The sequence below is a fragment of the Vicia villosa genome, linkage group LG1, assembly GCF_029867415.1.
Source record: "Vicia villosa cultivar HV-30 ecotype Madison, WI linkage group LG1, Vvil1.0, whole genome shotgun sequence".
NCBI lineage: Eukaryota > Viridiplantae > Streptophyta > Magnoliopsida > Fabales > Fabaceae > Vicia > Vicia villosa.
Window position 1 is genome coordinate 87,528,457 of NC_081180.1, and position 13,962 is coordinate 87,542,418.

The window sequence follows — 13,962 nt, forward strand, 5'->3', positions numbered from 1 at the left end:
GACTAAAAATGAAAACTGCAATATTTATAGGGACAAAAAACTTATTTAACCCTAAATATTATTAACCAACTTCATAACTACTAAAAATCTGGACGTTTATTAACCAACTTGATAACTTCATTAACCAACATTATACTTTTCATTAACCAACTTTATTTTACTACTAAAAATTAACCAACTTTATTTTACTACTAAAAATTATTTTTAATATATGAACGTTTATTAATCAACTTCATAACTCTATTAACTAACTTTTTACTCTATTTATTTGTAAAAATAACATTAAAAATGTAGTTAACATAAAAAGTTATTATAATAATTAAAATATGTAAATACAGTTGTTACAAAACTAATCAAGCTTAATTTACTCTAGCGTGTTTCTTTGTAAATGTGAGAAGATTCTAAAACAAAACGTAGAAACACAGTGGATCTTGTTTGCAGGTTTTTATTTTTTTATTTTTTCTTCACTACAACCAAACAAAAAAACTGCCCGGAGATCGTATCGGAGTTGCTCGTCGCCGCCGTCGACAGGTTTTACTTTTTTTTCATCTCCTCTCATTTTCTTTCGGAATTTCCTTCAAATCTCCCGGCGCTCGCGCCAGAGTGCGATTCCAGCGAGATTTGCGGCTGCCATAGGCATATCCAGCTCTGTTAATGGCAACGCATCTGATACTCAGATAATTCCACTCCGCATCACAATTCATAACCTAGGTTTTATTTTCAGCTCTTTTGAGTTTCTTGTGATGAACTGAAATACAATCGGATTTGATTAACTATAGGATCTTCTTGTGTTAATTTATAATTTATAAGTTAAGTTTTTAAATAATAAATTAATATTCTGTTATGGAAGAATTATGTTTTTAAATTAACTTATACTTTTCGGCAATCTTCTCATTGTTATAAATGGTTGGATAATGGATATACAGTTTTATAAATTTAAATAACAGCATCTAGTATTTGAAGTGGATGCATCAAAGCTTTCTTAGACGGTGTCACAATGTACACATATATTTGGTTGCAAGAATTTTTAGACTGATGTGAATTTCAGTTATAAGCCGCTGCTACGCAAGCTCTAACTTTAGATTTTTACGTTCCGGCCTAAGTTTATCTGGATTGGTAGTTTGTATATTTGGATATGGAGCTATATTGACATCATCTTCTGCTAGAATTGAGAAGTAGAAAGTTACTAATCAGACTCGCCAGTCACCTCTTCTGCTAGTGTTTGACATCGATGTGTATCACGTCAGAGTCTGTCAAATACTTCTAGAGAACAATTTGTAATTACTTTTTGAGCTTTTGTGCTGACACAAGTGTGATGCCTCACTCTATGATTGCAGGCATCCTCAGGTGAATCTCTGCAACTGCCGTTTTCATCTTAAAATTCCTATTTTTACATAATATTCAAGAGGGAACAAAGTCCAAGATGAACATTGCTATAATTCATCCAGATCTTGGTATAGGTAATAAATGGTTACCCCCACTTACTTCCTATTCTATTCAAACGATGTTTTACAAATTACAATGTTCTTCAATAGATTTCTTTTAAGTACTAATAGTTGATTCCAATGACCTTGTAATTGTTTTGTAGGTGGGGCTGAAAGATTAGTTGTGGATGCAGCTGTTGAACTTGCATCTCATGGTCATAAAGTTCATATTTTTACTGCACATCATGATAAAAATAGATGCTTTGAGGAAACCGTTTCTGGTGAATCTATCTTTGTAACTGTGTCTATTTGTGTATCTCATTTGTTTTTTTTTTAATTGAGAAATTACATTGCCATTAAGATATAGTTTGACTTGTATTGATTTCAGGTATCTTTCCAGTTACTGTTTATGGTTCCTTTCTTCCCCGTCATATATTCTACCGTCTTCATGCATTGTGTGCATATCTCCGGTGCCTTTTTGTTGCTTTCTGTGTTCTTTTCATGTGGCCCTCGTTTGATGTAATACTGGCTGATCAGGTCTCCGTGGTTATCCCCATCTTGAAACTTAAAAGGTCGACAAAGGTAGCAAAATATGTGTGTGTACATTTAAGTTTTGTATCTTCAATTTATCTCAGTTAATTCATTTTCTCGGTAGGTTGTGTTCTACTGTCATTTTCCAGACTTGTTGCTGGCTCAACATTCAACTTTCCTCAGGAGAATGTACAGGAAACCAATAGACTATGCAGAAGAAATCACAACTGGTTTGACCTTGTATCCCTGTTCTATTTTTCTTTTAAGCACTATTATCTTCTCATGTTTATACTGAATCTTGCATCTTATTAAGCATTGCCGAATTGCAGGAATGGCCGATTTGATACTCGTTAACAGCAAATTCACTGCATCTACTTTTGCAAATACTTTTAAGCATCTAAATGCTAAAGGAATTCGACCAGCTGTCCTATACCCAGCAGTCAACGTGGATCAATTCAATGAACCCACTTCCTCTAAGTAAATGACTTGCATGTAGCTTATTATTAAAACCTTGTTTATGATATTTGTTTATAGAGTCACAATTTTGTGTTTTGTTAATGCTTCTGTTGTAGGACAAATTTTCTTTCTATTAACCGCTTTGAAAGGAAGAAGAACATACAATTAGCAATATCTGCTTTTGCTATGCTTTACTCGCCCGACAGAGCTCTAAAACATCGAGATATTACTAATGCTTCTTTGACTGTTGCAGGTGAGCATGTTTTTCTTTTAGCTTTGTATTTACGATCACATTGATAGATATTATGGTGACACTGCATTATAAATTTTCATGGAAGTATCTATCTCGATGTTTGTGTGTCGGACTGAATTTGGTACACTGGTGTCTTCAAGATATAATCTATTCATGTCAACAAAAGTTATATTTGGTTTGTAGTTAAGTTTCACAATTCTTCTATACTCTGTTCCCACCATTTCATGAGACTTTGATGTTTTGCAAAATCTTCTCTATCATGAAATTTTTCGGGAAATTATCTTGTGCCACTTTTTATTACAATCATTTCTCAATCAGATGCATTAGCAGGGGCTTGTTTACAAAAGGATCAAATACTATGTGTTGTAAGATAACGATATTTTATCATGGGTCTTTAATGATTGTCACAATCTATTGTGGTGATGAGTTTAAGTTTTGGAGTCCGCCGATCCAGTTATCCGAAAATTAAATTAGGATTTGGTAGTAGTTGACCCCACCTAGTGGATAAGAGTTGGTCTTTTGTAAAGAAGATTTGCTTGTGTGTGTAAACCTGTAAAAACCATTAATTTTTTTTATTTTCTATCTCCTTGGGGCCTTAGGTTAGTTATATTTGATGGTCTTTCTTCTGACATTGTGCATTTGTTTATAAATAAATGTACTAATTTTCTTGCAGAATAGCTCAGCACCTTGTTTGAACCACCAATACTCTTCTCATTTATTTCATTTTGACGTATTTGTATACATGTCTAATTTTTTAGTTCAAAATCTATTGTCATAAAATTTCCAGGTGGCTTTGATAAACGGTTGAAGGAGAATGTGGAGTACCTAGAAGAGCTTAAAGATTTAGCTAAAAAGGAAGGGGTCTCTGATAAAATAAATTTCATCACATCTTGCTCAACAGATGAAAGGAATGCTCTTCTTTCAGAATGCCTGTGTGTCCTTTACACGCCAGAGGTATGTGGAATCTTGTTAATTATGGTTGTAGAAAATTGATAAAATTTGAATGCAGAAACATAATCTTTACATAATGCTATTTGATACAGAATGAGCACTTTGGCATTGTTCCTTTGGAGGCAATGGCAGCTTATAGACCTGTAATTGCATGTAATAGTGGTGGCCCTGTGGAGTCTATCAAGAATGGTGTAACAGGCTTCCTTTGCGATCCTTCACCGGAAGAGTTTTCGTCAGCAATGGCTAACTTCATAAATGATCCCCTGAGAGCAGAAGAAATGGGCAAGGAAGCTAGGAGGCATGTTGTCGAGTCATTCTCTACAAAGACATTTGGCAATCATTTAAGTAGATATCTTGTTGACATTCACCGGGGAAAGGAGGATTGAGTTTAACATCAGATACCATGGTTTTTGCCTCAAATTGTTAACTTTGTACTTTTATTGTGTATAGACATGCACACACAGTTTAAATCTTAATAATAGAGATGACGGCATCTTCAATGTTGTAAGGTTTGCACATTTAGATGACGGCATCTTCAATGTTGTAAGGTTTGCACATTTAGATGACGACACTTTTAGATGACGACATCTTCAATGTTGTAAGGAATTGTAATTTTTAAGATAAGTTTTATGTGCTATACTAAAATTTACAGCCACCCTAGCATTGTTTTGGTGTAAAACATGTAACATACTCCATTTGTAACTGCAGAAACTAAATCCAACTAACGTTGCTGCATTCTTAAGACTGGATTTGAACCCAAACCCTATAGTTGAATTGAAAAAGTCTCAAACCATCTCATATAATAATTTTCCTAATCGTATTTATGTTCAATGTTGGAGCCAATAATTTTAATGCCTTGATTGACCTTCCAATCTTAAGCCAGTCAATTCAGTCAATAGTGTCGAAGATGTACAAGTATGAACTTGGACTCATTCTATATAAAAGAAAAGGAGAATTGAATATATGTCAGTTTCTCCTAATTACTGTGTTCCAACATGTCCTTTGAACACACACACTCGCCACAAAGACTTTTGCTTCAACTCTTCACACACGCAACAATAACTTTACAAAACAAGGAAAATCAAAGGACTTTGTAACTCAATTGAATAAAACAACCACTTTTATTCAGAATTACTGTCCAAATACAACCACTTTTTCTCCAAATTCAGCCTACCAAACAAATCTCAACAAGCTTCTTTCTCTGCTTTCATCAAATTCCACCAACAAAAATGGCTTCTACTACACCACCGTCGGCCAAAACAACCCCGGAAACACAGTATACGGTGCCTTTCTCTGCCGCGGAGATCTCACAACAAAAGAATGCCAAGACTGTGTTTCCATAGCATCCAAACAAGTCCTTCAAAACTGTCCTAAATCAAAAGAATCAGTTATGTGGTTAGCTGAATGCATGATACGTTACTCAGACCTTTCTTTTTTCAACGTAGCTTCAGAAGCTCCTATGCGTGCTCTCCTGAACACTGCAAGTGTGACGGACCAAAGCCGGTTCATGCAACTTTTAGCAGATACAATGAACGCCGCTACGGTAGAGGCTGTGAATGGTGGAGGTGACAAAAAGTTTGGAACTAAAAAAGCAAATTTTACTAGCTTTCAGAATTTGTATACACTTGCACAGTGTACACCGGATTTGTCAAAGTCAGGATGTGAAAAATGCCTTACAATAGCAACTAATGAATTACCATCTTGCTGTAATGGAAAACAAGGTGGAAGAGTGCTTATTCCTAGTTGTAATATTAGGTATGAGCTTTATCCCTTTTATCACGAGTCGACTGTTCCTGCTCCTGAAGAATCGAGGCCAAATCCACAAGGTGCTGTCAAAGGTACTAAGTTTTTATAACTTTCCATCCTTGCCATTTATGATCTATTTAAAAGGTATGATTAAGTTATAGTTGATTCAATGTATGCAGGAAAAAAATCCCGGAACTCGATAGTGATCATTGTTGCAATAGTATCTCCGGTTGTGATTATCGTATTGCTTACACCGTTAGTCTTATGGATCATATCTGAAAAGAAGAGAAGAAAAATCAATCCAGTGCCTGTGCCTGAAGAAAGCGGTATGGCTAAAAAATTAACTGTTTTGTATCTTCTAACTAGTTCTCTTTTTACTCAAACAAGTATCAGTTGCGAATTGCTATGGATACTGAAGTACATGTAAAAATCATAGAATGTTCTCTTTTTGTCTGAAAGTTTCATTCAAGTTATGCAGTATTCTTGAGTCTGCTAACATATTTTAGAGGACTTACTTTTACTTGGTGTTTTTTTCTTCTGCAGTTGAAATCTCCAGAGTAGAATTCTTGCAATTTGATTTTGATACTATCGTAGCGGCCACAAACAACTTCAGTGATGACAATAAATTGGGAGAAGGGGGATTTGGCGATGTTTACAAGGTATTGTAGGCTTGTAGCACATGTATTTGATCGAAGTTTAGTACATACACACTTTTTGGCTTTTGCTTATATTTAAGACCGAGGGAGTACTAGTTTCGAGTTTTTACTTTAGAGGTTTCTTTCAGGGTATGTTAATTAATGGACAAGAGATTGCTGTGAAGAGGCTATCGAAAAGTTCTGGTCAAGGCATGGACGAATTCAAGAACGAGGTAGTTTTGGTGGCAAAACTACAACACCGAAATCTTGTTAGGATTCTTGGTTTTTGCTTGGACGGGGAAGAAAAGATGCTCGTTTATGAACTCATGCCCAACAAAAGTCTAGACTATTTTCTATTTGGTGTGTGCATCAAAATATTTTTGGTGACCTTATTGATTAAATGTATTCTATTCATTGAAGTATGTATTAACATGTTTGCTTTCGTTCGTTTTATAATACACAGATCCTGAAAAAGCGCATCAGATGAACTGGCCAAGACGATACAAAATAATAGAGGGAGTTGCACGCGGAATACTTTATCTTCATGAAGATTCTCGACTTAGAATCATACACCGCGATCTTAAAGCTAGTAATATATTATTAGATGAGAATATGGATCCTAAAATTGCTGACTTTGGGATGGCAAGAATTTTCTGTGTTGATCAAACCCGAGGAATCACAAAAAGAGTTGTTGGAACATTGTAAGCATCGTTTTCATTTTCCATACACAATTTTTTAACTTGCTTTTCGAAATTAATGGATAAATATGTTCTATCAGTTGAAATTCATGTTGCTCACACTCCATATAAATTTGTTCTGTTTATAGCGGTTACATGTCTCCAGAGTATGCAATGCGTGGAGTGTTCTCTATCAAAACAGATGTGTATAGCTTTGGTGTCCTTGTTCTCGAGATAATTACTGGAAAGAAGATCACGTCCTTCCGTGAATCAGGCTATGCTGAGGACCTCTTGAGCTATGTGAGTTAACTTGATCAAATGTCTAAAGGACTTTTTATCATCTCGTCTGCACTTACGCAACTGTTTCTCGATTTTATACCTTAATATAACAAAATATACTGTGTACAGGTTTGGAAAAAATGGAATGATGGGACACCAATGGAGTTACTTGACATGAGATTGAGAGATTCATACTCAAGAGTTGAAGTAACAAGATGCATCCATGTTGGGTTATGTTGTGTTCAAGAAGATCCAAATCAAAGACCATCCATGCAGACAATAGTTTTATTGCTAAGTAGCCATTCTGTTACTCTTAAACAGCCTCAAAGACCAGCAGGTTATATCAGTAGCAAATCTGATCAAAGCTTTTTAAGAAATGACTTTGAGAATTCAGAAAAATCTACAACTACAAGCAAATCAGCTAGAGTTTCTGTTGATGAAGCATCCATTACTCAGGTGTACCCTCGATGATAGTGCTTCTATGAGCATAATGTATATATTGACAGTTTTTATATTCAAAAAGACTTGAAAAGAAAGAAGAAAAAACTTATCACTTTTAAAATAAAGTATTGGATTAGTGTTTTATGAATGAACGAAATGTGGTTGGAAGGAAAAACAACACAAAAATTCATTCACCAATTGTGAGATGACATACATTATGGTTCTTCCAACTTCCAAGAAACGTTGTGATGAATTAGAAGAAAAAAGTGGCTGTAATGCAGCCACTATCATGCATATTTATACTTCACGTCACGTAATTAAATCGTCTATTAGGAGTCCAAGATGAAAAATGTAGCATATGATGAAATGTTTGATTGACAATAATTTGTGTATATCTATAGATAGGTTGCTGATTCTAAAGTTGTCCGATATTTTCTAGTCCTATATGGATTTCTTTAAATTATTGGAATAAATATATGTTACCCCCGTCATATTAGCGAGTTTTAATTTATCCTCGCTTAAGAAAAAATGTTGTGATCCATCCCTCAACATTTCTAGATTCCGTCAAAAAACACCTTGATGCATAATTTGGTTCAAGATTCTTTATAATTGTCCTGCGTGGCCACTTAGGTTTTGCTAAATGTGCTTTCTTTGCCACGTTGGACCTTGTTTAATGTTAGGGTTCCATCTGCTCTCCTTCTTCTGTCTGCTCATTACTGTTTTTCCACACAAAAATTTCTTTCATCTGCTACTCCTTCTAGCTATCCTTCTTCCGTGTTAGATTTGAGAAACCCTAAAACCTAAAAATGGTTGAAAGTAACAGTGTTGGAAGCCGTGCGAAATTTCAACTGTACCCAAGTGTGGATGCCATCGTACGATGAAGATGTGGGTCGCACACACTGTTTAAAACCGTAATAGGAAGTTTTGGAAATGACGTAACGCATGGATAAGTGCTTGAATCCATGAGTTTTGTGAAAAACATTCGTCACACTATGATTATTGAAGGTAATGCCATTAATGTTGTTAGTGTATGTAGATGGGAAATAGATTAGATAATGAGGTTGTTATGAGTGGTCACTAGATGCCAACTTGGGCAATGGATGAACAATTTCAAGTTATTCACTATTATAACACACATGAATTCATAGTTGACATTGCCAAAAGGTCTTGTACATGTAATTTCTAGGAGTTGGTCGGAATTCCTTGTAGGCATGCTATTTCAGCCTTAGGTTTTAGGCAACAGAATCTAGAAGACTTTGTTGATGAATGTTACTCTAGAGAAAAATATATATGCTCTTTGTTATGATTTTGCTGTGAGTCTCATAAATGGACAGGATATGTGGCATGAAGTTCAGAGTGAAGAGCTTCTACCACCTATGTATAAGAAAGGTCCTGGCAGACCAAGAAAATTAAGGATTAGGGAGTGTGGTGAAGATGGTGCTAGAAGGAGATTGCCTAGTGTGTCTTACAGGTGCACAAAATGTGAGAAGTTTGGTCACGAAGCTCAGTCGTGTAAAAGCACAACACAAGATCCAAATGGGTTGAAGAGATAGGTATAATAACTGTATGTTAATTTATTGTGTATGTGGTATGTCAACATATGTATCTTAACTTATTATATATGTCTGGTAATCTTGTAGAAAACGGTCGAGGCTAGTACAGGAAATCCAGAACAAAGTGAAATAAAAGTATAGACCTAGTAAAACACAATCAACGGAGGTATTTATGTGCTACCTTATGTTCTCCCTATTTTTTAAGTGTTACCTTATCTTATGTGTTGCTTGGATTTTAGATTGATGCAAATCAACCATGTGAAAGAACAACAGGAACTGACTTCTTTGGTGACATTTTTTATGAGCTTATTTCAAGCATTCCTTAAATAAACACAACACATAATGGAATTCCATCTGCTGCAAGTCAACCACCTACTGCAGAAGAGAAAGATGCCACAAAGGGCAAAAAAAAGGGAAATCTAAATCCAATCAACAAAGAGACAAGCCAATAAGAATGAGGTCAAGTGAGAGAAAAGTGGTTTCAAAAACCAATCACATAACCTAGTTCAAACCATGAGCAACCTATGTATTTAACATAAGAAAATGGAGGTATTTTGACACAAGAAGGCCATGGATATCAACATGCAAAGAAGAAAATTAAGTAGTTTTATGTTTGTATGAATTTCCTTAAGTTATGACTTGGTTTTATGTCTGTTTGAACCTTTATGTATGACTTTATTGTTATTCCTTTTGTAATGGCTTTTTCCCTTTAATATTGGCTTCTGCCATTTTGTAATGAATTCTATTAACATGTAATGACTTATGAAGTATTAATCTAATTGCTTTTTACCACTTTTATTGAATGACAAAAAAAAGGCAAACTTCCATTAATTAACTCAACTAGAGCAATGTGGTTTACAACATCAGTTCATAATAGACATCAAACTTCTTATTACGTTACTGAAACAATAAAATACATCATTGAGCTAGACATTAAACTCCCTATTACATAAACTTGTATAATACTGCAAACATAAACCAAGATATCAAAACTGCCTCTTGAAATGAAAAAATTTCCTCTTCATAACTACAATCTTACACTTGGATTTTTTCTAGCTTATTTGTTGTCGTTTCTAACTTCATTGTTGCCACTTCACAGTTTTTGCAACAAGTTTTAGTCTTTGTGAATTCATTCGTGGAGTGAGCAACTTCATCATCCCAAATAAAGAGGTCACAGCTATCCCCATCTACATACACTAATAAAATTAATGGCATAACCTTTAATAATCACAATGTGATGAATGTTTTTCACAAAACTCATGGATCCAAGCACTTACCCCTGCGTTACAAAATTTCCAAAACTTCCTATTACGGTTTTAAACAGTGTTCGCGACCCACATCTTCATCGGAAGATGGCATTCACACTTGGGTACGGTTGAAATTTCAAACGAGTTACTGCTTCCAACACTGTTACTTCCAACCATTTTTAGGTTTTAGGGTTTCTCGAATCTAACACGAAAAAAGGATAGATACAAGAAGAAGTAGCAGATGGAAGAATTTTTTTGTGGAAAAACGAAAATGAATAGATAGAAGAAGAAGAAGAAGAAGAAGAAGAAGAAGAAGAAGAAGAAGAAGAAGAAGAAGAAGAAGAAGAAGAAGAAGAAGAAGAAGGAGATGGAACCCTAACATTAAACAAGGTCCAACGTGGCAAACAAAGCACAAACAACAAAACCTAAGTGGCCACGTAGGACAATTATAGAGAATCTTGAACCAAATTCTACGTCAAGATGTTTTTTTGAGGGAATTTGAAAATGTTGAGGGGCGGATCACAAAAAAAAATCTTAAGATGGGTAAATCAAAACTCGCTAATATGAAAGGGATAACTTGCATTTAACCCTAAATTATTAAACACTTTTAAAAATATTGTGGGGATAAATTCTATTTATGAAATCAACAATATCGTATGTTATTGCTTGAGTTTTTTCGTTGTTACTTTCACTAAGATGACAAACTCAACTGCTTTTTCTTTTTTGATATATGAGAAGGAAAAGAATGTCATAAAGAGACTACTTCTGAAAGCTACGAGTGGGGTGAAGATGATCTTCCATCAAAGAAATCAGCCCCTTTTCATGTAATGTTATTTTACTATTCTCTAATCTCTTTTGTTATGATTCTTTTTAATTTGATTGATTAGTTTCCTTAAATTAGTCTCTTTGAAGTGAATTTTTTCTAGAATTTTTTTATTGATGTAATCCATTGACTTTTGTTCTATGTAATTGCGAAACTAATTATCATCCAATAATGATTATTTTAATTGTATTTTTATTCATCGTCCAGTGAGAAACTAATTTCAAGTTATACTAGAATTCTAACTGTGCCTTGTGTAATTTGAATACTTTGTTGTTCAACTTCTAATGTTGCTAGAAAAAATATATAAATTGTTTGTGATTATGGAAATTTATCGTTGAGATTAAGTGAAATGGGTTACTTTAAGAGAAATTGTGTGTAGTTATTTTGTATATTTATTGTGATACTCCTTTTCATAATGAGTGACTCAGCCACAATTTCACACAGATTAAGAAAAATGAATTAAAGTAAGAGAGAGAATGTGATTTTTACTATATTACCTTTATTATGTATTAGGAATGATGAAATTTTTATTTATTAGAGGGTAGAATTGAAAAAAGTGTATTGGAAATTGAAATGGATCATTCATTTTAGGATATCACTTTATTCCGAATGGGTCATTCATTGTGGGACGGAGTAAGTAATTAGGAAATCAATTGTGTGTTCAAACAGGATTACTAAATATGGTTAGGGGAAATGATTCAAAAATGGGCCTAATCACATTCATTATTAGGCGTAAAGAACGACATCTGTATTCAGTTGGCGTTTGTGTGTATAAAATCATCATGCAATGTTCTACAAAATTAATGGAGTTGTCTTTCATACCCTTGAACCATGTCATGGATGCTCCCTTTAGGGTGAGAACAAAAAACTTGTACTTCATTCTTTCTCTAGCTTCTAGCATTGTTACTTCCAACCATTTTTAGGTTGCAAAACCAGCGTTGGAGCCTGGGAATCATGCTAAACATGACGTTCTTCACCGATGGGAGAAAGAATTGGAGAAGTATTGTCTTGGAGGATGTGAATAGATGATCGAAGATCGTTGATGGTGCTTTGAGTGCAAATTGTCTTTGAATCAACCATTGAATACGCAGCAGAAAAGGGTTACATTACAATTGTGGTTGCTCAGAGTAGTAAGGTTGGCAACGACTGTCATAAAGAAGCCTCTAATGTGGAGGTGACAGTACTCTAATGGATAGAATACTTAAGATAGTATGATATTAAGTTGAAGTTTGCAACTAGAAGTTGAATTGTACTTTGGTGAGACGTGTAGTCACACTTATATAGAGAGAGGACATCTATTGTTGTTTTTGAGTTGTTCGACTTGAAGTGCAGGAGTCGTTGGATGTCGATCAACGATCTTGTTGGAAGGAGAGTAGTGCTCATATGCGTGTTCGGGGATGTAGTAGATCCAGCAATTTGTCAATGATTGATGTGTCTCGACTAAATTGGACTTTTGACCTTCTCAAAACATTAATAAATGATGTTTCTCAAATCTTTCTCAATATTTTAAGCTTACAAAGGAGGGCTAATATTCTAGCAGGAAGAATATTCAAGGAACCAATATTACCATGGAAGTTACATATGAATCTACTTGTGAAACCCAGTTAAATTTGCTACTCATAGACTGGATTAGACATTATTATTCATAAAATATTAAGTTTATATATGTACCACAGTAGCACTTTGTCCTCTCTGACAAAGAATAATAATAATAATTATTATTATTATTATTATTATTATTATTATTATTATTATTATTATTATTATTATTAGCGGGGTACCCGTGCTATCGCACGGGGCCGTTTGGGTTTAATATTACGTGGATAAGATCTATCTTATAAAGTTATTCCGTATATATTTAAACAATACACATATTAATTAGATGACTATCGGAATAAAAATTAAACATGTAGTATGTTAAATAATAGTTAACGATGTAAGAACTAATAATACATCCAAAATTTTAGCTCTTTAACTAAAACAATAATTACTTGTCAGTTTTTAAATATTTTACGGATCATAAACATTCATATAATCACAAATATAAACAAATAATATGTAGCAACCTTTATGCATTGATTAAAGTAATATAACAACATTATACTTATTTGATCCAATATAAAAATACTTAGAACCCGTTTATAAAAACACTTATTTGATCCAACGCTGGGTAAAATAATTTTATAAAAATAATTAGTAGATTTTTCTTGTTTATTTAAATATTTGTAACTTATTTCTGTTTATAAAAATAATTGTATCACCAATATACTTTTCGCATTTATAAAAATATTTTTAACTTATTCACGTTTATAAATATAATTGTATTAATAGTAGACTTATCCCGTTTATAAAGTTATTTGCAATTTATTTTCGTTTATAAAAATAATTGTATCAACAATAGTCTTTTTTCGTTTATAAAAAAAAATTGTATCAACAATATACTTTTTTTGTTTATAAAAATATTTGTAGTTTATTCCCGTTTATAAAAATATTTGTATCAACAATAGATTTATTTTCGTTTATAAAAATATATGTAACTTATTCCCGTTTATTAAATCAATTGTACCAATAGTTGACTATTCCCGTTTATTAAATCAATTGTATCAATAGTTGACTATTCCCGTTTATACAAATATTAGTAATTTATTCCGGTTTAGAAAATCAACTGTATCAACATTAGACTTTTACTTTTTCTCGTTTATAAAAATATTTGTAATTTATTCTCTTTTGTAAAATCAATTGTATCAACAATAGCTTTTTTCCGGTTATAAAAATACTTATAACTTATTCCAGCTTATAAATATAATTGTATCAACATTAGACTTTTACTTTTTCCCGTTTATACAAATATTTGTAATTTATTCCCTTTTATAAAATCAATTGTATCAACAATAGATTTTTTCCGGTTATAAAAATACTTATAACTTATTCCAGCTTATAAATATA

At 33.4% G+C, this 13,962-nt stretch overlaps 2 protein-coding genes across 3 annotated transcripts; both read left to right on the forward strand.

Annotated features, from left to right (window-relative positions):
- Positions 1-374: 374 nt before the first annotated feature.
- LOC131643450 (uncharacterized) lies at positions 375-4,270 on the forward strand. 2 transcript variants are annotated; one of them, XR_009296218.1, is made up of 10 exons: positions 375-531; positions 1,338-1,460; positions 1,589-1,705; positions 1,813-2,006; positions 2,080-2,185; positions 2,285-2,432; positions 2,528-2,664; positions 3,452-3,618; positions 3,708-4,124; positions 4,164-4,270. XR_009296218.1 is itself a non-coding variant. In XM_058913664.1 (9 exons), the coding sequence occupies exons 2-9, from the start codon at positions 1,424-1,426 to the stop codon at positions 3,999-4,001; spliced, it is 1,200 nt and encodes a 399-aa protein (XP_058769647.1). In that variant the 5' UTR covers positions 375-531; positions 1,338-1,423; the 3' UTR covers positions 4,002-4,270. The 2 variants fall into 2 exon arrangements, 1 of the variants encoding a protein (XP_058769647.1); XM_058913664.1 differs by having other exon boundaries at positions 3,708-4,270.
- Positions 4,271-4,627: 357 nt separating this feature from the next.
- Positions 4,628-7,550, forward strand: LOC131648613 (cysteine-rich receptor-like protein kinase 25; the record flags this gene model as incomplete). Its single annotated transcript, XM_058918358.1, has 7 exons — positions 4,628-5,453; positions 5,541-5,687; positions 5,905-6,020; positions 6,146-6,356; positions 6,460-6,697; positions 6,823-6,973; positions 7,082-7,550. Coding segments are annotated over 7 exons (2,031 nt in total), but the record flags the coding sequence as incomplete, so codon positions are not given.
- Between the last annotated feature and the right edge of the window lie 6,412 nt (positions 7,551-13,962).

What these genes read in the sequence shown, in the direction of transcription:
- LOC131643450 (XM_058913664.1), top strand. Translation starts at nt 1,424, where the DNA reads ATGAACATTGCTATAATTCATCCAGATCTTGGTATAG. An exon ending in TCATCCAGATCTTGGTATAG is followed by an intron (nt 1,461 to 1,588) that starts GTAATAAATGGT and finishes ATTGTTTTGTAG; the next exon opens with GTGGGGCTGAAAGATTAGTT. An exon ending in GTGTCCTTTACACGCCAGAG is followed by an intron (nt 3,619 to 3,707) that starts GTATGTGGAATC and finishes TATTTGATACAG; the next exon opens with AATGAGCACTTTGGCATTGT.